At 38.5% G+C, this 26,114-nt stretch overlaps 1 protein-coding gene across 1 annotated transcript; it reads left to right on the top strand.

Annotated features, from left to right (window-relative positions):
* Window positions 1-1,299: 1,299 nt before the first annotated feature.
* Window positions 1,300-11,976, top strand: LOC121991693 (ATP-citrate synthase beta chain protein 1). Its single transcript, XM_042545700.1, has 17 exons — window positions 1,300-1,418; window positions 3,053-3,177; window positions 3,276-3,378; window positions 4,357-4,422; window positions 4,503-4,626; window positions 4,849-4,983; window positions 6,906-6,966; window positions 7,047-7,123; window positions 7,346-7,501; window positions 7,612-7,740; window positions 7,851-7,983; window positions 8,067-8,194; window positions 8,503-8,608; window positions 8,703-8,779; window positions 8,849-8,919; window positions 10,520-10,804; window positions 11,609-11,976. The coding sequence occupies exons 2-17, from the start codon at window positions 3,078-3,080 to the stop codon at window positions 11,682-11,684; spliced, it is 1,827 nt and encodes a 608-aa protein (XP_042401634.1). The 5' UTR covers window positions 1,300-1,418; window positions 3,053-3,077; the 3' UTR covers window positions 11,685-11,976.
* Window positions 11,977-26,114: the final 14,138 nt, after the last annotated feature.

Raw genomic sequence — 26,114 nt, 5'->3', positions numbered from 1 at the left:
CCCAGTATCTCATCCCATTTGGAAAAAAAATTTCTGTAAATACGTCATAGCTGGGGATCCAACCGTGAATATCTGAGTGATAATTTGACACCCTTTTGCTGCACCGTAGCCCCAAGGCCTACCACAACACTATTTGCCCCCATGAGGCGTGGTCCAGTAGTAAATATTACTATTTTATTAAGAATTTGGACTCTTTACTAATTATTTTTGGTGAAACTCAAAATAGAATTACATTAATGTCCTTTTTTATATAAAAAATATGTAATGTTTTCTTTAGTCCTACATCTTAGAATTGACAATACGGTAAGGAGAGAAGTTTCTATAAATATCTTACACCGACGACGTTAGAAAGTATGCTTTTCTTGGTCTTTTGGCTATTATTAAATGTAGTAGTTATTTTTATCAATTTAATATTTAATATACAAAATTAAACTAATTTATGACCGTCCTTATTAAATTAAATTAAATTAATATATTAGGCATTCATTTAGAGGAAAATATTCATTATTATTTTTGAAATAATAAATTCATTTATCTAAAATTCCAACCTAAAATACTTTTGGATGAATTTTTAAACTGACAACATATTAATATGATTAAATTTGCATTTAATATAGTATTAAATTTATATTTTTTCCAATCAATTAAGATTATTATAAAATATATTAAAATAAAAAAAATTATGTTAAATTTGTTAAGCCATCAAGACTAGATTATTTCAGGAAGATTTTGCAAGAAAGGTGCTTAACTTACGAATTTCCTAAAATTTTACTTAACTTTTAAATGCCTTTAATTAAAGACGTATTTATTTATCATTTTATTCCTCAGTCAATTACTATAATACTGCATTCGAATACCAGCTGTATTTTAAAATTAATATCATTATAAGTTGATTTTCAAAAATTAATTTTTAAAAATCAATATAATAATGGTGTTGTATTTTAAACAACAACATTTTTAAAATGTAATATCCTAATAGTGTTTAAATGTGTTCTTTATAAAATAAAAAAAAATAAAAGTTATATATATTTTTTTAATTTTACGTATGCTGATCAATTGTGAAGATTTTTTTCTCCTTCCTTACTGCATTTACTAGCTCATTTTTTGAATTTTATCAAGGGGAGACGTCATTTCCAGTTCCATTCAATTGGCTCCTTTTGAAACCCCGGTTTGGTTTAATTGTACTGTGAACTTGGCAGTTGCGGAATGGCCGAGTAGGTTGGGGTTGTGTCTGGGGGTCCACTGGCACGTGACCAGTCGCCTACCACCTACCGCTCTTCCACCCACCTCTCTCTCTCTCCGTCTCTCTATTTATACGCCCCACGCCCCACTCCTCCAAATTGTGGCTTGTGGGCGATCCCGTTGCGGTTTGAGTTCCTCCCTCTCCTTGCCAGGACCGCGATTTCGTTGCTCTTCAGGTAGACTCGCCTCTTCGCTTTCTCTTTTCGTGTAGGTATCAGATTAATCTTCCCGATTCGGATTTTGTCTTGTCAAAATCGTTCCTGCAAGTCGAGATCTGTTGATCTGCGGAGCCAGAGTTGAATCCAGTTGAATCCCGCACTCATTCTAATCGCTCATCGTTCATGTTGAGGAGTTGTCATTCTAATCGCTCATTTTTGAAGTATTATTTTCTCATTTGGTCGATTCAAGTCGGGGTTGTCAATCCTCAATACCGGGGTTTCTCGCGTTTCCTGGATCTCTATGTGTTTCGATATTGGATCTTCATCTGTAATACTCGCATGAGATCTAGGGAGTTTTTCTGCAGAAATATAGTCACCGAGTTGGATTTTGATGTGAAGCCTTTTATGTATTGGCCAATGTTTTCAAAGTGCGTACATTTTTGGAACTCTTGATTCTAGGGCGTGCTTGATTAGAATCTTCGGAACCTAGATTGGCCGTGCTTTATTTCTGTAAACATTTTGGAGTTTTTGACTAGAGAATGAAATTCTAAACTTGTAACTCAATCCGTGTGACTAGTTTAGTATCTTTGAAGATTGAAGTTGATGAATGCAAAAATAATGATAAAAATTTCTATAGAGGATGTTTTTTGAATCATAAATTAAGATACTGTAATCAGTCTTTATGACTTGTTTATGTGGGTTGGTAGAGTAGGAACGAGAGTAAAATGGATTCATACCTCAATCTCAGCTTCACGCTGAATCAAAAGGAAAATTGATAAACTGACTGATCAAATGAATTCGGTGTCCCTTCCCCAATAAAAATACAATACATTTCTATATCAAATACTCACCATAATCATTCGAAGCAATAGTGAGTGAGATCCTTTTAGTACTGGCTCTTAGACAATTGTCATGCAAAGTATCATTTGTAGGGAAATAGCATGTAGCTAAAATCCAGCACTTTAATCCAAATATCATCAACAACGTTGCAGTCTTGCAATAGGTTCAACAAACTCTTTTGCAACAGGCAGTTCAGGTGTAGAGTGTTTTCCCTTGCGAAGGAAGGATTTAGTAGGCATCCTATCTTCCTAGGAAGAGCTAAAGTGGGCTGTTTAACTTCAGAGTTATTAGGGAGGATGACTAATCTTCCAAAGATTTCTTCCAATCATAGCTATGAATCCTGCTCACAACTATGTTGTCTTGGATAATTGATGCTTGGTTTGACTATTCTATTCTAACATTATCTAACTGTTTATTTTTCTCTTTTGAATGGTATGATTTTTCTGTGGATCAAATATATTTTTTATAACTAGTTGAAATGCTAGTATTTCTTATTTTTCTTCTGGACATTGTCATTTACCTGAATTTGCAAAATGGAAGGAATCTCTCTAAAAAAAAATATTGGTCAAATGACCAGTGTTGGAACGTAATAACTAATGCACGAAGGTATTTATTCCATACCTTTTGTTTTTAGGTTTCATTCCCACACTCTATTTATGTTATTAATATTGCAATAGTTTACATAAATGGAGTGATAGAAGACATCTATATGTCAATAATTTGATATATCTTGCTAAATGTGATCTTTGTATGCATAATTATAGGTTTATTCTTTCTGGTAAAAGGAACTAATTAATTTGTATTGTTCACAGCTTGCATTTTGTTCTCACTCACATAATGGCCACTGGGCAAATTTTCTCGCGAAATACTCAAGCTTTATTTTACAATTATAAGCAACTTCCAATCCAGAGGATGCTTGATTTCGACTTCCTTTGTGGTTTGTTGATATCTTTTTGTTTCTTCTTGTGCACCCTTTGTGCTTATGTTTGAGGGTTACACTTTTCACTTGTCTTGGAATTTTTTGTTTGATTATAGGAAGGGAAACACCTTCTGTCGCTGGAATAATAAATCCTGGTTCAGAGGGGTTTCAAAAGCTATTTTTTGGACAGGAAGAAATTGCAATTCCCGTCCATTCAACGTAAGGCATATTATACCTACATTAGCTCTTAAGACTATTCATGCAGTTATATCATCCCTCAATTTTTACTTATGCAATAAAATGATTGGACCAATATAATCTGTAGGTTTCGTTCTGGTATATCTCATTCTATTTTATGCAGAGTGCACCATCATGATGACAGATGTATATTTCCATTTCTTTTTCTGGTGCAATGAATTTGTCTTCAAGTATGTCACACAAAGGGATTTGTTTTTTTTTTTTGCAATAAGGCAAGAAACAAGAAAAAAAATGAGCAGTAATATCTAGGGTTACAAAAAAGTGTAGCTGAAGCATGTTGCAAGATTCCTTGTACAGTTTGCATTTATAATGATTACAGTACAAAGCATATCACATAGTGCAATGAGTTATTTACTTCATTGCAAGGTTTACAATTTTGTGCCATGCCGGACGAAGTGGGTGACATTTGTCATTCTGCCGATTGCCCGATACGGCACCGCATGCCATTGTGGGGTCATGGAGGCTGCCGGGAGGATCGTGGGGGCTCCACAATTCCTTTTTTTTTTAAAAAATATTTTTTGTATTTTTAACTTTTTAAATATTTATATTAAAATATGTCAGCACCTCTTGATACGGTACTGAAACTGTAACGTTCCCTTTCCCGACCGAAACTCCATGCGATTCGAAATTTTAAACCATGCTTCAGTGAATAGATAATACTACATAGTTACTACTTTAAATGCTTTTAGGAGATATTTTGATACATTAATTACCATTTTATTATGAATGAAAATAGTCTATTGAGTGAAACCTGTAAGTTCAGATAGCTTTCATTTACTTGTTAGAAATTGGTTTACATGGATTTGATAACTTTTCTTTTGTCATTCCTTCGAAAGTGCCAATTAATCATTCTTTCAATTTATTAAACAGTAATTTTTAGCTTCTATTGTTTGATTATCTGAACAGTTTGTTGATGTTTCTTGTATGATTAATCTACAGAATTGAAGCAGCATGTGCTGCACACCCAACTGCTGATGTTTTTATCAATTTTGCATCATTCAGAAGGTTTGGGATTTTTTTTTTCTTTTTTTGCATGCTTAGAAAGCAGTGCATTTTTTTGATACTATGCTTCATTGTTATTGCAGTGCGGCAGCCTCTTCTATGTCAGCTTTGAAGCAACACACCATTCGAGTAATTGCTATTATAGCTGAAGGTGTTCCAGAGTCAGACACAAAGCAGCTAATTGCATATGCAAGAGCTAATAACAAGGTTAGAAACATGAACAAGTCTGAAGAATTCTTGTAATTCAGTCAGAACAGAACATACTTTAGCTCTTAAAACTTGAACTTTTAAAATTGAAATATTATATAGCAAAAACACTAAATTGGTAGTAAATATAAAGAGAGGTGCATTTGTTAGTTGATTTATTGTGCATAGTTCCTGCATTAATTTCCATTTTCATGTTCAATACCTTTTCAATGTTCGTTTCAGGTAGTTATTGGTCCATCCACTGTTGGAGGCATTCAAGCTGGTGCTTTTAAGATTGGTGACACTGCTGGAACAATTGACAATATAATTCAATGCAAGCTTTACAGGCCTGGATCTGTTGGATTTGTGTCTAAATCGGTACTTATACTCTCATTGAATTATTTCATTTTCTAAACTTGTTTTGTTTGCATGGTGTTATCCTTCGTCTGTAGCAAATTTATTATTACTATCTATGGTAAAAAAGTAGCAATTGGACAATATTTTCTGTGGGTGTTCATTCCCAATGACCTTGATTTGCTGCCACCTTTTATTCTAAGTTATTAGACACCAACTGAAGGTATTTACTGTCCTAGACAATTTATGAGTGTATCCACGGTTCTATTGATCATATAGCTCTTTTGTCAAACAATTTTGTTAATAAGATGAAAGTTCCAAAGTCCTTTTTTTGTTTGTTGGGAACTTTTTGGATTGTCATACCTCTGCAACTTACTTGAACTTGTACATAGTGTTCATGTAAAGCAACCTAGTAAATGGTATCCAGAGATATTTTTTTCCTATACAATTATGTATGAGAATGCCGAGTAACTTTCATAGTACTGAGATATGTTTGAAAACACAAAGAATATATCCCTTAAAAGGGAGGGGCGTTCAAGCTTTTCAAATGATACCATTTTCAGAAAATAGCATTTTTGACATAATGAATATATCTAAAGGGAAATACTCTGAATCTTTTCAAATGGTATCATTTTCATAAAATAGTATTTTTGACACAATGAACATATCTCTTATAGGGAGGGATGCTGAATCTTTTCAATTAGTACCATTTTCAGAAAATAGTATTTTCTTATGCTAGCTTCAAACAGAGTATTTTCAGCAAGCATTAACTTTACTCACACGATAGCTTTGGTGTAGGTGTAGCCTATATGGATATTGGTATACTGTTGTATTCTGACTTTGGTTCTTATTTATAACAGTCTTACTATATGGAGCAACACCGGACAACATTGGTTATGTAGTTGTAATTAGTAGTCATAAATTTGGACACTATCCTTTAATAGGTGACCTGTCTCTATGTAAAATTCATTGGCTATGTAGAGTTGTAGTTAGTAGTAAAAAGTTTGGACGTCATCCTTTAACAGGTGCCTGCCTATCTTGGTGTAAAATTTAGCAATATGCATCTAATATAAATATCCCTACATATTTGTATATATCATCATATTTGATATAATTTATTATATAATATTTGTGTACATTCCTTGCATCTTTTCAGAAATTGGAACATGATTAACAATCTAATATGTTGTATTTTACTCGGACAACACAAACACAAGCCCATTTTGAAGTATCAATATAGGGATTGTGGATGATCATTCTAATTGTTTTAATTAATTTGTATCTCTTGGATTAATGTGGCATGCATCATGTTTGCATCAAAGCTAATTTCCTGATTGCATCAAACATTAGAATCCAGAATATGGCAAGGGTATTTAACCTTTGTGATTTGCCCCTAGGCTAACAGACCAAATGGGAGATCTAGGCTTGGTGCATTGGTAAGGTTTTTTTTCATAGTAGGATGGGAGAGTAGCATTAGATTCATGATTAACTTTGTTTTAGTACATGCTAGATCTTTTTAGAAACCATATTGGTGGAAGGCTACTCCTCTGTAGAAACCACATTAGAGGGAGCTTCATGGATTAATATTGCTACAATTGTGTTACTTCTAAGTTTATTTTTTTATGATGGCTAAATGACACAAAACAATAACTAACTAATTCTGACTTGTATACCATGGAATGGAGAACACATGGTTTCCTTGTTTAACACAAATCATACTAATTGTATACCACTAGTAAAACTTGTACCATGATACTTGATGTTTCATATTCATTAGAAACTAAATTACATCACACAATTTTCCCTCATCTCACATTACCACTATCCATGCACTAGTGGACTATGTCTTAAAAAATGGCTCCTCTTTCCTGGCTAAAAACTCAAATTAAATTGTTTTATTTTATTGTATTACTTGTCAGATATAATAATTTTTCGTGTCGTTATAGGGTGGCATGTCAAATGAGCTTTACAACACAATTGCCCGTGTCACGGATGGAATTTATGAAGGTGATATTACTGTTATTTCCAGGTTTTTAATACTTCTGTTTGTAAAATCTTGATATGAGTTCTTTTGATTTGCTATTCAGGTATTGCAATTGGAGGAGATGTTTTTCCTGGCTCAACTCTTTCTGATCATGTTCTGCGCTTTAACAACATCCCTCAAGTAAGCTACCTTGAAATTAATCTTCTTGAGTAGTATAGAAAAGCCCGTCAGCAAATAACATTCCTTAACTATAGGAAAAAAAGCTCTTTAGTGAATACCATGTTTAATTCAAGCTCTGGATCACTTGTCATGTAATGCATTAAGATAAACTGTAGTTGAATATTAATCAATATAAGCTTCTCCTTAGAAAAGGAAAATTACTAAACTCCTTGTTCTATATAGGTCAAGATGATAGTTGTGCTGGGGGAATTGGGTGGGAGAGATGAATACTCCCTTGTTGAGGCTCTAAAAGAAGGAAAAATTCATAAACCAGTAGTGGCTTGGGTTAGTGGAACCTGTGCCCGTCTATTCAAATCTGAAGTGCAATTTGGCCACGCTGTGAGTTGAACTTTGTCTTTTCATATTGTGTCTTTTTGACCATCTCTGCTAACCATGATCCAAATCCATTTTTTCTTCTTATTTTATCATTTCTTGATTTACTAAACTAGGGTGCAAAAAGTGGTGGTGAATTGGAATCAGCACAAGTGAAAAATCAGGCACTCAGAGATGCTGGAGCAGTTGTTCCAACTTCATATGAAGCATTTGAGACTGCAATCAAAGAAACATTTGAGAAGCTGGTATGCTGTTGTGGTTCAGTTTGTTTCTATGATATCAATTGGTATTATTTCTGTGCACTTAAGAAGAATGCCAATGCTGGTATTTATATCTTGTTCTCTTTATGGGGTAGGTTGAGGAAGGGAAGATTTCTCCTGTACCTGAAATTAAACCACCTCAAATTCCAGAGGATCTTAAATATGCAATCAAAAGTGGGAAGGTCCGGGCTCCAACCCATATCATCTCTACCATTTCAGATGACAGAGGTGCAATTTAATACAATTTTTTTCCTCGTACAAAATGGACTTTCAATGCTTAACAATTTGCTAAGTCGCATCTCTATTCACAGGTGACGAACCTTGTTATGCTGGCGTACCTATGTCTACTATTGTCCAAAGTGGCTTTGGTGTGGGTGATGTCATCTCCCTTTTGTGGTTCAAGCGTAGCCTACCACGTTATTGCACACAATTCATAGAGGTCTGTTGGAAAATGAGTTTCTCTCACTTGTTTTAAGTTGTTGACTGGTAAATATTATTTCTTTAACAATTTGATGAGTTGACTAATATTTTAGTTACTTTATGCAAACACGATCTGCTAATATTTGTGATATCTGTAACCTTTAGTCTCACATCATTTCTTTCTGCAATTGTTAGATCTTCATGATGTTATGTGATATCTGTAACCTTTAGTCTCACATCATTTCTTTCTGCAATTGTTAGATCTTCATGATGTTATGTGATATCTGTAACCTTTAGTCTCACATCATTTCTTTCTGCAATTGTTAGATCTGCATCATGTTATGTGCTGATCATGGTCCCTGTGTTTCTGGTGCTCATAACACTATAGTTACAGCAAGGGCTGGAAAGGATTTAGTCTCCAGTCTGGTATCAGGTGAGTTCAGTTTTATTTGGCTCATGTTAATAGTCAAACCCAGGGCTTTGCCTATGGTCATTGGAAGGAAAAATGAGCAACTTCTCAAATACAGGGTTACTCACAATTGGTCCTCGATTTGGTGGGGCAATTGATGATGCTGCTCGGTATTTCAAAGATGCATATGAAAAAGTGAGTATATAAGTTTTTTGTTTATTGTTTATTAAGTTGCAGTAGTACTAAATATGTGTCTGTTTTCAGGGCCTCACCCCTTATGAGTTTGTTGAAGGCATGAAAAAGAAGGGCATTCGAGTACCAGGAATAGGACACAGGTTTATATCTCTGAGTTTATAATGATTTTCTATATTCTATAAAAGATATTCATGATTTTTAACTATTGCTCATAGTGTCAAACAAGTTTCCAGAACTCTCATGCCACTTTCAAAGCATAAATTATACACATGACCGATCACCAATTAGTTGATTATTTTTTTTTTGGATTTTGTTGTACATCTCTATAAAACTAGCTTGCTTAACTAATGAAGTTCATAGGCAGTCTTCCTTTTGTTTTCTTTATGTGGTTTTAAAGTTCATCTAAGTACCTACTAACAAGATACTTAATAATATTTTGTGTCTGATTGAGACTGTAGGATAAACATCCAAAAAGAGAAATAAAAATTAATTTTGTGAATGTCAAAAAAGTTCGTTGAAAACATATATATGACATCTGAAACTATATATGATGAATTAATAACCTAATACTGATAGTCAAAATTTAAATATGGAGCCAATTCTCTCTAATATGATAAAAGGACATGTCATTTAAATATGGAGCCAATTCTCTCTAATATGATAAAAAAAAGGACATGTCATTTTTTTCCAGTCTTCACTCTGATATGATTAGAAAGAAAAGACATGTCTTTTCTTTCTAGTCTTCACTCAGATGATTAGAAAGAAAAGACATGTCATTTTCTTTCCAGTCTTCACTCTGAGATGATTAGAAAGATACTGAGTTAATGAGTATCTTTGGAGCCAATTCTGTCTAATATAATTATAAAAAGGGCATGTCATATTCTTTCCATTCTTGACTCTAAAATGATTAGAAGGATACTCCGAGTTAATTTTGTGAATGTCAAAAAAGTTAGTTCAAAACATATAAGACATCTGTTTTATATATGATGAGTTAATAGCCTAATACTGATAGTCAAGATTCAAATTGGGGTCAAGTCTTTCTAATATAAATAAAATAAAAAAAAGACATGCCATTTTCTTTCCTGTCTTCACTCTGAGATGATTAGAAAGATACCGAGTATCCAACATGGATGTGGATTTAAATATCCATAGTTGTTTTTAAGATGTTTTTACACTTTGATTGGTAGGGATATTAACTACAACTTAATGTGTGCCCGACCAAAAATAAATGCAGGAAATGGTTATTATGACGATACTGATTGGTACTAGCATGTATAAAATAATTGCTTAATATCCCAAATAATAGTTATAACACGATCTCACACTATCACCAGAAACATTGATACTTAGATAAGCATTAGTTAAACACCACATGCTTTGATCAGCCAAACTGTAACTTTACTGATTAGACTGGCTTCCCTAATTCATATCTAATCTGAATGACTAGTTTGGTTTAAGCCACCTTTTCTGGGCATGAATGAAATAATTTGGTAAAGATTAAAAAAACAGAAGAATATTTTACTTTAAACTTTTGTCAATAGTTATTTTTTTTTTCTTGGAGGTGGATATTCTTTACTAGCATTGCAAATTGCCTTCCATCTTCAAATATATATATATATATAAGAAGTGGAAAGGTAGCAATATATATGCTAGTGATGCTCCATTTATCACTGGACACTTTGCGTAGCCATCCTAAGCTTTTGTTCGTATTAATGACACATGCCATATTTGGGGAAACAGGATCAAAAGCAGAGACAACAGAGACAAGAGAGTGGAGCTCCTGCAAAAGTATGCACACACTCATTTCCCGTCTGTAAAGTACATGGAATATGCTGTGCAAGTTGAGACGTACACTCTCTCAAAGGCAAACAACTTGGTTCTTAATGTTGATGGCGCAATTGGATCTCTTTTCTTGGATCTTCTAGCTGGAAGTGGAATGTTCAGCAAACAAGAAATCGATGAGATTGTCGAAATTGGATATCTAAATGGTCTGTTTGTGTTGGCACGCTCAATTGGTCTGATTGGGTAAGTCAAGCATTCACTTTTCAATTGTCTTTATTTTGTAGCCCTTCTATTCCATGGATTTCATTTTCTTCGGTATTAATCATTGGTGGCAGAAAAAAATAATAAAGGGATAGGATTTATCTAGTCCGTCATATTCCCTAGCGAAGGCAATGTGCTGTCTTTAGTCTCTCTTAAGAGAGGAATTGATTTGAGAGTCAGTGGACTGACCTGGTAGCTAGTTACTTGATCAGTGAACCTCTCTTTGCCTTATGAGTTTGTCCACTATGTCAATAAGAAACTGAAGTAGATATTTAATCCTTTTAGGGTCTGTAAACTTAGGTGGAAAGTTGGGAAGGAAGAGAAAAAGACTTGCAAAGTTACATATGACGCTTCATTGTTCTGTACATTTCTTTGTCACTTCCCTTCCTTTCCCTCATATCATCAAAAGAGGATTCTTATAAATGCTTAAATACTAAGAGATTTTCCATCAGTGACAATATTTTGTCTTAGATTGGGCTCCCTTGGCCTTTAACATGCTCTACTGGTCCCTCATTTCTATCTATAATGACGTTGGTACTGAGATGGACGCGTTAAAGATAGTATCACATCTCCAAATATGGGTTCTGATCATGTCTATATCATACCAATATGCCTTAGCATTTTAGGTTAGATTTGGCTTCCTCGCCTTTAGAAGGAAGTTGAGAATAATTTAATCTTGTCTACCATGATGAAATATAAGCCTTTGGGGCACAATTTATGGTTTACCTGCTTTTTATTGAATTCTTGCTTCTTCATTATATATAACACTAATCTTGGAATCCACAGGCACACATTTGATCAGAAGAGATTGAAGCAGCCACTCTATCGACACCCATGGGAGGATGTTTTGTACACAAAGTGATCACTTTCAAACGCATGGCGAATCCAAATCAACTTTACTTTCCCTTCATTATCAAATCTCTTTTTTTTTTTTCTGGGATTCACACAAGTGCTTAAGCAGAGCTTTATGCGAGCCCATTTTTCCAGTTTTCTTTCTTAAGACTCTGCCTGTCTAATTGAACCTGCTTAACCTCACATGTTTGCCTGTCTAATGATTGAAGGTTCAGTTGACTATTTTTTTTGTTCTCCGACACAAATAAACTGAAACATAAGTTGGCTTCACTTAATTTTATAAAGCTGATTTCTTTTTCTTATGCAGGTACGTTCAAGGCTATAATTTCTATTTCTAGTGTTCTGAAACAATTAAGGATAAGAAAAAAAATGGATCTTTAAATTTATACGCAAAGTTATGGTAATCTAATTACATAGCTCTTGATGGGAAATTCTAAAAGCCTCAACATAAAATGAATAATTGTAGTATGCCAAAATTTCAATTAATTGATTCTTTTTGTTTGATTTTCGAATGTCTCCCTATATTTTATTTCTTGGGTGGCTATCTCAGCTTGTTTAGTTCAATTTGCTTGATCCACTTAACTAGCTCGATCATCTAGCCTAGCCTATTCTATGTGTTTGGTTTATTCATTCAGTCCGTTTTAGTAAACATGTTTGCTCGCTAGGCTTTTTTGTTTTGTTCAACTCTCTCGGTCGATGTGATTCGTTCCATTTGTTTAGCGCTTTGTCGGTTTGGACTTTAGCCCGGTTGATTCACTTATTCTATCTATAATATTTAAGAGAGATGAAATAAACATTGGAGGCAATAATTCATCCTTTAGAATTAGTATTCTATCTTATTTTTCCATTTGAATATTAAAATAGAATCATAAAAACTAAACTTTTGTTTCCATCGTATGTTTCATTGTGCCCAGGGGGAAAAAAAACTAATTATAAAAGAAGCGTTTTTAATAATAATAATAATAATAATAATAGAAGGAAAAAAGGACACCGAGCCTCGGATTATTTAATCTTCAACGCGGCAAATCAATAATAAGATGGAGATGACAAAACAAGGAAAAGGACGACTTTTTAAAGACCTCAGCAACATCAGACTGCTACGCCAAATATGCATATGCTTTGGAAAGAAGAATGCAAGGAGATAACTCAACTCTTAAGGGTGGTGGACCATGGTACTTTAGTGGCAGTGGGAGATAATGATTTATCCGATTTTAGCATTAATACCTATTGTACAAGAAGATAAAGGCTGTTAAGTTGGAACTCATTTTTAAAATGTCTCTCACATTTTTATTAAATGTTTTAAAATTAATGATGCGGTAATAGAGGGAGGTCTATCTGACATGGGGTTAACTACCAAGGTAAAAGTTAAAGTTAAAGTGGTCAACATCTAGGTATCAAAGGATCGAACGGAAGATAATTGTAATGGCCTGTCGATAGTCAGGGCCCGACTGGCGGGAGACATGTCCGAGCAGATCATCCGTCCAGCTTGGGATGATACGTAAGACAGCCGACGCTCAATATGGAGTAGCAGGACGTCGGCGGAGATTGGATAGCTAATCCAAACGGGGAAGGACATATTACTATATAGTCACCGCACGGGAGAGCAACTGAGGTCGATAGAGCGTAGGGATCACGACTGAGCAGCTACCCTGCTCTACCAAGCAATGGGACTTGGTCGTGGACGAAGCGGAGTCCCGGCCGAGCGACCACCCATCTTGGTCAAGTAACGGGACCACTGTAGTATCTCTCGACATCCTTTTGGGATGTAGTGCCGCTGACACAAGGCATGATCGACAGGCGGAATGTATGGCGGAAGCTTCTACTGTCTCGTCAGGGATATGCATGCCCTGTTAAGGTATGCTGTCAGAGGTACTTTCCTGGCAAATTCTTTCATAGGACATATTGGAGAGTGTGCCCATGCCTTGAGAAGCGCACACGTAGCCCACCAGGGCTCTATATAAAGGAGGGTCCACCACCGACGGAGGTACGTGTTATCTACTGTTTGCATATAGTTCTATAGTTGCTCCACTTTTCTCCACATTCTGGTGACTGACTTAAGCATCAGAGGGCCAACGTCGGGGACCCCTTCCCTGGCTTGGCACTGACGTTGCTTGTTTTGTAGATCGAAGCGAGGTCAACATCCGATCAACGAAGCCTCCACATCCCTAGCTTTCAACTTCTCCGCTTTCGGACAGGATCATTCTGGCACCGTCTATGGGAATGTAGCCTGCATCCGAATGAGAAGATGGAGGGCGCTGGACAATTCACCATGGTGGCATTGACACAAGAGGAGCTCGGCATACTGGTACAAGGCCGAGCAGCCACGATAGTGAAGTAGCAACAACGACAGGCGCTGGCCAAACGCCAAGCGCAGGAGCTCGCAGCATCAGCTGCTAGTCGACTAACTGAGCACGGAGACCGAGCGAACCGAGTATCCACTCGGGGTAATAGCAAGAAGTCGGATGGCACGTATGGGGAAGTGCCCAATGCACCTATCCCCTTCCATCGAGCGTTGTTCAACACCCCATCGGAGGAAAGGGGATGAGCGGACAAGGATTGGAGGTCTTCTTCAGATGATGCACTTGTTCGGGATGCAAGGAAAAGGAAGGCATCCAGGGAGGATGATTTGCCCGAACAAATCAATCAGTAATTTTCAGAGGGGATTCTAAATGACCCTCTGTCGAGCCACTATACACCGCTAGCGATCGAATAATACAATGGATCTATTGACTCGGATGACCATCTGACCAAATTTGACAACGCGACCACACTTCACTAGTACACTGACAGGGTGAAGTGTCAGGTCTTCCTCACCACTCCCTCTAAGTTGGCACAACGCTAGTTCAAGAGGTTGCCGGATGGATCAATCCACAACCTCAAGGACTTTCGAGCGGCGTTCCTACACCACTTTGCCAGCAGCCAGCGCCATCAGAAGACGAGCGTGAACTTGTTCTCGCTGAAGCAGGGGCCCAAGGAAGCATTGAGGACCTACATCCAATGCTTTAATCAGGTAACTATGCACATCCCAACGGTCTCCTCAGACGTGCTGGTAAACGCCTTCACCTAGGGGCTCACCGAAGGCGAGTTCTTCAAATCACTCATTCAAAAGCCCCCAAGGGAATTCAACCACTTGCAAAAGAAGACCACCGAATACATAAACGTGGAGGAAGCCCAAATGACCAGAAGAAGGGAGTTGCCAAACGAGCCCCAGCAGCGCTTAAGCGGTGCCCGTCGAGCAGCCATCAGCCTCCCAAGGGCCCTCGATCGGGAGGAGCGCAACCATACAACGAGTCAGGACATTTGCCGTACAGCATGTGATTGCTGATCACTCAAAGGACGTAAAAGGCAAAGTGTGGGCGTCAATGTTCTGTTCCTTACACCAGTCGGCAACGCACAACACATGAGACTACTACGACCTGACGCCAATAGCTAGCAGGCCGACTCTGCAGGGATATCGCCGTCGATCACCATCTCTTGATCGGCAACACAGGCGCTGATCAACCGGGAGAAGGGAGGAAGAAAGGACGGGGGTCGAACTACACCCTCATCAATCTCAGAGGAGGAATAACCAGTGTCTTGCCCGAGCCTCTACCGAGCAGAGCAGACCTTCGGCTCAAGAGGAGAACAGGAGCAAAGCTGCTCGGGTAGAAATAGGAATGATCGTTGGTGGACCGACCGACGATGATTCCAACCGGGCGAGGAAGTCATACGCTCGACGGCTCGAGATCCATGTCGTTGGCTGCAGCAAGGAGAAGGCTGAAGGACCGAAGATCAGCTTCGACCCGAAAGATTCAGAGAAAGTGAAGATCTCGTATGACAACGCGCTGATCATCCGAGCGCTAATTGCTAACTATGTTATTTACCGAACCTTTGTTGACACAAGGAACTCAGTGAATATCATATTCAAGAAGGCGTTCGATCAGCTGCAAATCGATCGGAGCGATTTGCTGCCCTGATGATTCCACTCCACGGATTCACAGGCAATGAAGTGTTACAGATCAGCTAAGTCCGCCTGACTGTCTTGCTCGGAGAGGAACCGCTGAAGAGGATGAGGATGACGAACTTCATTGTGGTGGAGACGTCGTCGGCCTACAACGTCATATTGGGCCGACTAGCACTCAATAAGTTCCGAGCAGTGGTATCCACTTTATGCCAGAAGATCAAATTCTCAGTGGATGACAAGGTGGGTGAAGTCAAAGGCGACTATGTTGGTTAATCGTAGGAAAACGTACCAGTTCCACTGTACAAAATTTTTTTGTACAAGTGTTGAACCTTTCCTTAAATAACTTATTGTGTTCTTTAGAAGTTAAATTAGGAATCGCAGACAGAACTTAAGTGTATACCATTACTTGACACTAAGTCCATTAATAAGATTGTGCCCCTTCCGATGGGGAAGATCACACGCTCTTAATTAATTTCCTATAGTCATCCGAAATGAAAGTTTGATCTAGTGATCCGCAAACAAACTCATCCGATATGGAGGAAGGCACTTAGAGCCAACGCGCAAGTTTACTTGCATCACTTACAAACCAGTAATGGAGACCGTGGAATTTATTAAAATAAATCTCTCTCCCACTTAGTTATTTAAAATGAGGAATTTTAAACTATCCTAGCATACATCACATGCATATAAACATCACAGTAAATAAAAGCAATAAATTTGGAAATTAATTTTCCAACTATTATGGCCTTTTCTATCACTGTCTTCAGTATGCTCCAACCCTAGCTGCTGCCATCTTTAGCCACCGCCATCGGGTCGAGTTGTCGCATCCTTCTTACTTCTTATTCCGCCGCGCCTTTGGTGCTCCAAAAGTACCACGCCTCGCAAGAATCTGATCCGCAACAAAAATAGAATTTTACATATATCGATCCTATATTCCACGAGGGAATGTACATGTATTCTAGATCGAAAAAATAAAATTCTAAAAATAATACAGCTCCTGCTGTATTTTATACATACAATCATGCACACAAATAATGCCCTTGACATGTCCAAGAATCCAATCACACATAATATCAATAAGTCATAATAGTTGGAGCTTGCAACCAAAGAGTTAGCACATCCTACTATTTTTCTGCCTAAATTATGTATGACATGTGCATAACCTATTTGAATTCTAAAAATACACAGAGGCAAACCCTAGCTCTGATACCAATTGTTGGTTAATCCTAGGAAAACGTACCGGTTCCACTGTACAAAATTTTTTTATACAAGTGTCGAACCTTTCCTTAAATAACCTATTGTGTTCTTTAGAAGTTAAATTAGGAATCGCAGACGGAACTTAACATCATTGATTCCAAATTTAACTTATCTGTTCTTAATGGTTTAGATTTGAATCGCAAGCGGAACTTAACACTATTGATTCAAATCTACTTAAGTTATTAATTCCATAAATATTAATTTCCAAAATTAGCTTCCAAGACTGCATGGCGAGGCACATGGCCTTCTTGGATATGGGAGCAACCACCACCGCCTAGGCAAAGCCTTTTAAGGAAAGCTAATATTTATTTCCTTAAATAACTCTTGGTTAACCAAAAAGAACAATCGAATCACAAATTCGAAAAAGAAGAAAACACAAAATCGAAAAATAAATTCGATAAACTAGATCTAATTGGCTCTTGTATTTAGAATTCTTACAAAGAAAATAACTAGTATGATGCGGAAGAAAATTACTAGTTATACATTCTCTTTGTAAGCTAATGACCTTGAGATCTTCTGCCGTATTCCTTGCCTCGCCTTGGACGTCGTGTGTGCGACGATCCTCCAAGATGAACACCACCCAAAATAGTCCTTCCTCTTCCTCTAAGATTCGGCCACCACCACCACCAAGGAGAAGAGAGCAAAGGGAAAGGAAGAAGGGAGAGGGTCGGCCACCAAAAGACCTCCAAGCAATAGAATAAGAGTTGTGTCTCTTGAAGCCCCCTCACCCATTCTTTTATATTACTTGCCCAAGGCAAATGAGGAAAAACTTTTTACAAAAAATAAAATCATCCAAGAGTTTTTCCTTTTTATTTTTCCTTTTCTTTCCTCTTGATTGAATTAATCACCAAATTTAATTTTGTGATGATTTTAAATAATTTAATATGGCCGGCTACTTGCTTGGGCACTAAGCAAGGTGGCCATCCACCTCATCAAGGGAAAAAGGAATTTTATTTTATAAAATTTTACAAGAAAACTCTTATAAAATTTTACAAGCTCTCTTTCCTAAAGTAGGAGTTAAAAGGAAAATTTCTAAAAATTAAAACCATGTTTTATAATTTAAAAACTCTCTTATAAAATTTCCTTTTTAACATGATGATAGAAAATTTTAATTTTAAAACTTATCTCCTTTTTTCTTAAACCATGACGATGGTTAAAAGGAAAGTTTTAAAACTTTTAAAACTCTCTATTAAAACATGTGGCCAAATTCAAATAAGGAAAGTTTTTAAAATTAAAATCTCTCTTTTAAAACTTATAGTTTTCTACAAAGAGAAGATTTTAAAATTCAAAACAACCCTCCTTATTTGAATATTGTCGGCCCCTTCATGCTTGGTCACCAAGCAAAGGGCCGGGAGGAGATGTGGCCGGCCTTGCTTGGTCATCAAGCATTGGACCGGCCCACTTCTGGACACCAAGAGGAGCCTTACATTTGGATGGACTTGAGGCTATAATGAGGCTACGACAGGGACCTAGAGGAGAAATTGGTTTTGGCCTTCCGATGAGCTTGAGTATCCCGTGTTCGCCCTGAACACACAACTCAAGTTCATCGATAATAACTCATTCCACTAGAGAGTTATTATCGCACTACCGTACCAATCCCAAATTACATTATGGGTTCCTTTTTATTATGAGTGTGTTAGTCTCCCTGTGTTTAAGATTACGAATGCCCACTAATTAAGTAAGTTACTGACAACTCACTTAATTAATATCTAGCTCCAAAAGTAGTACCACTCAACTTTATTGTCATGTCGTACTAGGTCCACCTGCAGGGTTTAACATGGCAATCCTTATGAGCTCCTCTTGGGGACATTCTCAACCTACATAACTAGGACACAGATTCCTTCTATAATCAACAACACACACTATAAGTAATATCATTTCCCAACCTATCGGGCATATTGATTTATCGAGCTAAACCTCACCCTTTGATAAGTCAAAGAAATAAATATTAAATATATGTGCTTGTTATTATATTAGGATTAAGAGCACACACTTCCATAATAACTAAGGTCTAGTTCTTTTACTAAGTCAGTACAAAAAGAACTTATCTAAATGATCCTACTCAATACACTTAAAATATATCAGTGTAATTTATTAGTCAAGATAAACTAATATTTAATTACACTACGACTATTCTGATGGTTTGTTCCTTTTCATCTTAGTCGCGAGCAACTGTTTATAATTTATAGAGAACCGACAACATGATCTTCTGAGTGTGACACCACACTCCATGTTGTCTACTATATAAATTAATTGAACAATTACATTTAATAAATAAATGCAGATATTGACCAATGTGATTCTTTTATTTCAACAAATAAATGTTTACAAAAGCTAGGCTTTTAGTATACACTCTAACAGACTAGTTGGCCACTCGATGATGTTAAGTTGAGATGGTCAAATCTGAAGTAAGGGCCACTTGGAAGAACCCGCGCCTAGAGGTGAACACTATCAAGGAGGAACCTTCTTCAATGGTCTATGAAGAAGGAGGTTCAAATCTACCCCAGCCAGTCGGAGCGAGGTGCGTGCATAAATTCAGATATAGTTATATGAGTGTATGTCTTGTTGATGTAAGAGTAGAATGAATAAAAATCCCAATTATTCTAGAATGAATAAAAATCCCTAATCTTCACCGGCGGTCGAGCGACGACCTTAAACTCTCATCTACGTCAATGGTTAAGCGGCGACCTTAAACCCTCATCTACGTCAATCGTCGAGCGGCGACGTTAAATCCTAGTCTTCACCAACCGTCGAGCAGCGATGTTAAACCCTAGTCTTCATCGATCGTCGAGCGGCAACGTTAAATCGTGGTCTTCATCGACAGTCGAGTGGCGACGTTAAACTTTAGTCTTCACCGATCGTCGAGTGGCGACGTTAAACCTTAGTATTCACCGAGCATCGAGTGACGATGTTAAACCCTAGTCTTTATCGACTGTCGAGCGACTACGTTAAACCCTAGTCTTCATCGATCGTCGAGCGGCGACGTTAAACCCTAGTCTTCATCGACCATCAAGCTGCGACGTTAAACTCTAATCTTCGTTGACCGTCGAACAGTGATATTAAACACTAGTCTTCATCGACCGTCGAGCGGCGACGTTAAACCCTAGTCTTCACGGATAGTCGAGCAGTGATGTTAAATCCTGGTCTTCATCGACTCTTGAGCGGTGACGTCAAACCCTTGTCTATTTTAGCGGTCGAGCGGCGACCTTAAACCCTCATCTACGCATGTCAATCATCGAGCGGCGACGTTAAACACTTGTCTACTTCAGCGGTCGAGCGACAACCTTAAACCCTTGTCTACGCATGTTAATGGTCGAACAACGACCTTAAATCCAAGTCTGCATATTCAACAGCCGAGCAACGGTAATAAATTTGAGGCCCATGACAAAAAACGGCTTATTGGCCTCCCTAAAGTTGAGGCAATGTCCAATGAAGATGATTGACGAATATGTAGGTCGAAGACAAGGTTAACTAGGAAACACGTTGCCACAAGAGCGCACAATAACATGGTCATTTGACGATGTTAGATTGATTGATCGGCTATCAAAGCAATTAGCTGACGCTGATCGGTAGTCAGAGCTACACTTGGAAGTTTTCACCAAAGTGGTAAGCAATTTGTAATCTTGCTCAAGCTCGAGTGGCAACAGAGGGACAAACAAGCGAAATTCAGACAACGAAACGCCAACCGGAGACACACAATGAAACACCATTAAATAAGTAAAAATTCACCGAACAGGCGATTGTCCATTAACACTTGGAATTTTACAGGGGCAATACAAAGGGAGACAAGGTACGCGGGTGCAGGCTCACTCGAGGTAGTCGAGTACGTCGTCGGGCAGCGACTTAGTTATCTTGTCCCGGCTAATAACCTTGTTTGTCAGGCTTGTCAGAATATAGCCGTCGCCCTTCAGTTGGTTGAGCTTCTCGTCGATGGCAAGGTTGAAAAAATGGAGTGCCCGATCGGTGAGCTAGTCATTAAAGGCGTCCGAGCAAAGGTAGGCCCGCTTCATGAGCTTGAACCAGTTGGACTCAGCACCTTGATAAGTCTCGAGGGCCGCTCGGGATGCCTCCAACTTTGCCTTCAACTTGACCAACTCCTCATGCTTTGCAGCAACTGGGTCTTCATGGGGGAGCTTTCTTCAAGTTCTGAGTTAGCATGCAAAACTCTTTGTTCTTGATGTCCAAGTCTTCGATAGTCTTGAGCTTCCTCGTGTTGGCCGAGTGGATCTTGGACTTGAAGGTGCTGGCCTGCTTATTGAGCCATACCAGTTGAGTTGCTCGGTACTTTTGCCCCTCTCCACCTCAAGTAGCTCGGAGCTCTTATTCAGATCGACCTTTAATTGGGCCATCTCAACGTTCATCTACTCCACGCGCGCTTGAGAAGCAAACAATTGGTTGCTCGGAGCAAGCAATTGCTGGACTTCGTGCTCCAACTAGGTGAGTCTATGGCACATGACCAGGCTCTCCACCCAAAACTACAGCAACAGGAAAATTGTAAGGAACGAACGTATAAAAAGTAAGTGCAGAAGCACTGTACATACCCCAGTTGACATCTGGGTGTGACTATTGGCGAGCTCCCGCGGAGAGATGAACGTCGCATGGGCTCAGGCATCAGCCCATATCTGTGTGAGTAGCCCTTGGATCCTTATCTGGTGCTCAAGGGTGAGGGACGTTGGGTTGTCCGCACTACGATACTTATCCGTTGGCAAATGGATGATTGTCGTTATTTGTCTCTGGTTGCTCGGGCCAGAGTGGTCTAAAGTCGCCTTGCCCGAAGATCGAGACGCTGGAATTGGTTATATACAGGACACTTGGGCAGTCGGCAGATATGGTGGAATGAAGGTGACCGGTGGCACGTAAATTGTCCCTTGAGGCAGCACAGACAATGAGGGTGTCCGATCGGAGGGCAAGGATGTTGGAAGCTCTGCGACTCCCTACTCGAGAGGAGGGAGGTCTTGCCCCACTTGGAGGAGGGTCGAGAGACGTCTGGTGTTGGGGTATGCAAGGCAGAAATGGCAGAGTGGGAGGACGCTTCCGCGTGGTGTCTCTTGCGTTATCGTAGTGGTTCGCTGGAGGTTGCTGACTCTGAAGCAACCTCGATCGAAACCATCAACGGTCGTTCGGGCCCAGGGTCAACAGTGGTTGCAGCTCCACTAGCTACTATCTGGCTGGCTCCCTCTCCGCTCCCCAATGCTTGTGTTCCCTCCTCGTAGCCGAGAGGATCCTTGTGGAAGTTGACCGGTTACAGGCTGTGACCCTCCAATTCGGCCACAGCCGCAACGTTGATCTCTGCATCCGTGAGCTTGCACTTACCGGCCAGACGCGCTCGCAACATGATTAGAGCTGCACAAAAGGAGGAAAAATCAGTTAGATTCAAAGTTTGGGAGAAGAAAGAGCATACCTAGGTTGGACGAAAGCTTGGTGCAGATTGTACTCAAGCCAAACACGTAGAGGACGCCCTCCAGCAGTAACTTATGGATGTGGTACTTCTAACCAACCAAGATTGAAGCTATCTGGAGATAGTCCGATCGACTTTTGTACTTCTTGAGCTCCGGAGGGTTCGACACTTCTAGCTGCTAGCTGGTCGTGAAATCTGGCCACTCGGGAAAGCGAACGAAGAAATAGTAGTCTCTCCAATGTTTGTTGGAGGATGACATTTTATCAAAGAAGACTAAGCCCACTCGGGCTTAGAAGAGAAAAGTCCCTGGTTCGGACAATTTCGGATAATAAAAGTAATGGAAGAGCCGAGAAGTTAAAGGAATATCATGTAGGCAAAATAAGACTACTACCCCGCACACCGGCCGAAAAGAGTTCGACACTAATTGATTAAGAAAAATATGGAAATATTTACAAACTATGGAGAAAAAAGGGTTGACAGGGAACCATAGACAACGGTGAACTGATCCCTAAAGAAACATAGAAAATTCGGTGGTGGTTCATGGGATCGGTCAAAAGCAGAAGGAAGAGCAATTTGGTAGCGATGGGGAACTCATAAGCGGATTTCAAAGTCTCAGCATCGCCCCCATCGAACTTGGACTCGGTGGAAGTATACTAGAATCCAGGAACAGGAGCAGGGGGTTGCGAGACATTGGTCATCAAAAACAGAATCGGGGAGGAACGAACAGATTCAGGGAGGAATGAACAGATTCAAATGAAAAAAGGTGAAGGGGCTTACAGGAAAGTTCGCCGGAGAAGAAGAGAAAACGAAGCATCGCGAAGGAGCTCAAAGATGAAGCCACATGAAATGAAGGTGATGGCTATGCATGCGAGGTTTATAAATCTCACGATCGATAGACTTGAGCTGTCCGATCCAGGGTTGCAAAAAACTACGAGAAGATCCAGCCGTTGAATTTGAAAAGGCGCATGTCACATCACCAGCGGATATCCGCCTGTCACGTCAAACATGCGGCAGCAAACAGTGGACACATGGTGTTCGGTCACCGGATGCCATTAATGAGGCTTAATTAAAAGGTATAACCACGTGCTCGGCCATAATGATCGAGGATTTGTGCGGTCTTCAGGAAATTCGGATGATGCCAGGACGTTCAGCCAAGAAGGCGATAGGAAAGGAGAAAATTTACCAAGTGTTGTTGCTCATCATCATGACCGGACGTAGATAATGGACTTGCACATTGCCGAACGACTGGGGCATCTCCCACTGAGAAAGGCACGATCAGAACGACAATTGTGGATCCGGATTGATGCAATGAAGTCGAACGACGAATATGTTGGTTGCTACTCGGAAAACCTATAGGTTTCAATGTACAAAAATTTTGTACAAAGGTCTGAACCTTTTCCTAGCTACCATGTGTTCTTTTAAATTAAATTTTGGATCGCCTGCGGAATTTAACACGTTTGATCCAAAACTTAATCTATTTGTTCTTTTAGGTTTTGACTTGGATCTCCTGCGGAACTTAACACGTTCGACCCAAGTCTCCTTAAGTTATTAATTCCATTAAATATTAATTTCCATAAAAGGTTCCCAGTACTGACGTGGCGAGGCACATGGCCTTCTTGGATATGGGAGCAACCACCACCGACTAGACAAAACCTTTAATAGAAAGCTAATATTTAATTTCCTAAAATAACTTTAGGTTAACCAAAGAGAACAATCAAATCACAAGGAAAAGAAAGAAACAAAAGAACACAACATCGAAAAACATATTCGAAATACTAGAACGTAAGCCTCTTGTATTTGGTATTATTTCCATAAATAACTAGCATGATGCGGAAAAGGAAAAACTACTAGTTATACCTTCTAGAAAGACCTCTTGATCTTCTACCGTATTCCTCTTCTAACCTCGGACGTTGTGTGGGCAACGATCTACCAAGATGAGAAACCACCAACCACCTTCTTCTCCTCCAAGCAAGGTTCGGCCACAAAGGAAAACTTCACCAAGGAGAAAAACCAAAATACTAACCAAGCTCCAAGAGATGCTAGCTTTCTCTCCTTCTTCTTCTTCTTCTCCGAGTAGTATCCGGCCACCACAAGAGCTCCAAGGGAGAGGGAGAGGTTCGGCCACCACAAGAGGAAGAGAAGGAGATGATGGCCGGCCACACCAAGGAACAAAAGAGGGAGAGAAATAATAGATGTTATATCTCATGAAGGCACCCTCACCCCTTCTTTTATATTCCTTGGCCTAGGCAAATTAGGAAATTTAATTACAATAAAATTTCCTTAATTTTCCTTGACATGAATTAATTGAGAAAAATAAAATAAAATTTCCCAATCAACTTGTAATGGCCGGCCACAATCAAAAGGAGCAAATTAGGAGAGTTTCAATCAACAAATTAAAACTTCCTAATTTGTTTCCGGAAATTTTAAAAAATAAAATTTCTCTTTAAAAATCTCTTCATGGTTAATAAAAGGAAATTTCTATAATTTTAATTTTATTAACATATGAATAATTTTTAAAGAGAAAATAAAACATCTCTCCAATCTACAAATAAGGAAAGAGATCTAATCTCTTTCTTTAATCTTTTGTAGATCTTTTACAAGAGAGATATTTTAATTTTAATTCTCTTTAAATTATATCTTCCACATAATAATAAAAATTAAAATTAAATTTCTTTTTTAATTTAATTTGGCCGGCCCTACTAGCTTGGGTTCAAGCTAAGGCCGCCACCAAATCATACCTAGGCCCTAGCTTGATCCCAAGCTGGCTTGGCCGGCCCCTGGAGTGGGTATAGAAGGTGGGTATAGGTGGGTATAGGCTCTATAAATGAGGCTACGATAGGGACCGAGAGGAGGAATTGGTTTGGTCTCCTGATAAAATTAAGCATCCCGTGTTCGCCCCGAACACACAACTTAATTTTATCAATGATAATTCATTCCACTAGAGAACTATCATTGAACTACCGCACCAATCCCAAATTACATTTTTGGGCTCCTTCTTATTATGAGTGTGTTAGTCTCCCTGTGTTTAAGATATCGAATGTCCACTAATTAAGTGAGTTACTGACAACTCATTTAATTAATATCTAAGTCCAAGAGTAGTACCACTCAACCTTATTATCATGTCGGATTAAGTCCACCTGCAGGGTTTAACATGACAATCTTTATGAGCTCCTCTTGAGGACATTATCAACCTAGTATCTCTAGGACACAGTTTCCTTCTATAATCAACAACACACATTATAAGTGATACCATTTCCCAACTTATCGAGTTTATTGATTCATCGAACTAAATCTCACCCATTGATAAATTAAAGAAATAAATATCAAACATATGTGCTTGTTATTATATTAGGATTAAGAGCACACACTTCCATAATAACTGAGGTCTTTGTTCTTTTATAAAGTCAGTATAAAAGAAACGACCTCTAATGGTCCTACTCAATACACTATGAGTGTACTAGTGTAATTGTATAGTCAAGATAAACTAATACCTAATTACACTACGACCTTCTAATGGTTTGTTCCTTTCCATTTTAGTCGTGAGCTACTGTTTATAATTTATAAGGTACTGATAACATCATCTTCTGTATGTGACACCACATACTATGTTATCTACAATATAAATTAAATGAACAACTACAAACAAATGTAGACAATTAGACTAAATGTGATTCTTTATTCATAATGAATGTTTACAAAGCTTAGGCTTTCAGTATACACTCCAACAGAATATGCTCGTGCCGATCAGAAATTGGGGAGAACATGTTGGGTCCGATCGATTACGTAAGACATTGAAGACGCTACTTGTCTAGTAAATCGGACTTGCAGCTTCCTTCGACTAT

This window comes from Zingiber officinale, chromosome 6B (genome assembly GCF_018446385.1).
Source record: "Zingiber officinale cultivar Zhangliang chromosome 6B, Zo_v1.1, whole genome shotgun sequence".
NCBI classification, from domain to species: domain Eukaryota; kingdom Viridiplantae; phylum Streptophyta; class Magnoliopsida; order Zingiberales; family Zingiberaceae; genus Zingiber; species Zingiber officinale.
Note: the sequence above shows the minus strand (reverse complement) of the source record. Positions and strands in the feature narration are given on the sequence as shown.

Excerpts from the sequence above, each read along its gene's own strand:
- LOC121991693 (XM_042545700.1), top strand. The coding sequence starts at position 3,078 with ATGGCCACTGGGCAAATTTTCTCGCGAAATACTCAAGCTTTATTTTAC. Across the intron at positions 4,984-6,905 it reads TTGGATTTGTGTCTAAATCG|GGTGGCATGTCAAATGAGCT; the intron begins GTACTTATACTC and ends GTGTCGTTATAG. Across the intron at positions 7,124-7,345 it reads GCTTTAACAACATCCCTCAA|GTCAAGATGATAGTTGTGCT; the intron begins GTAAGCTACCTT and ends TGTTCTATATAG.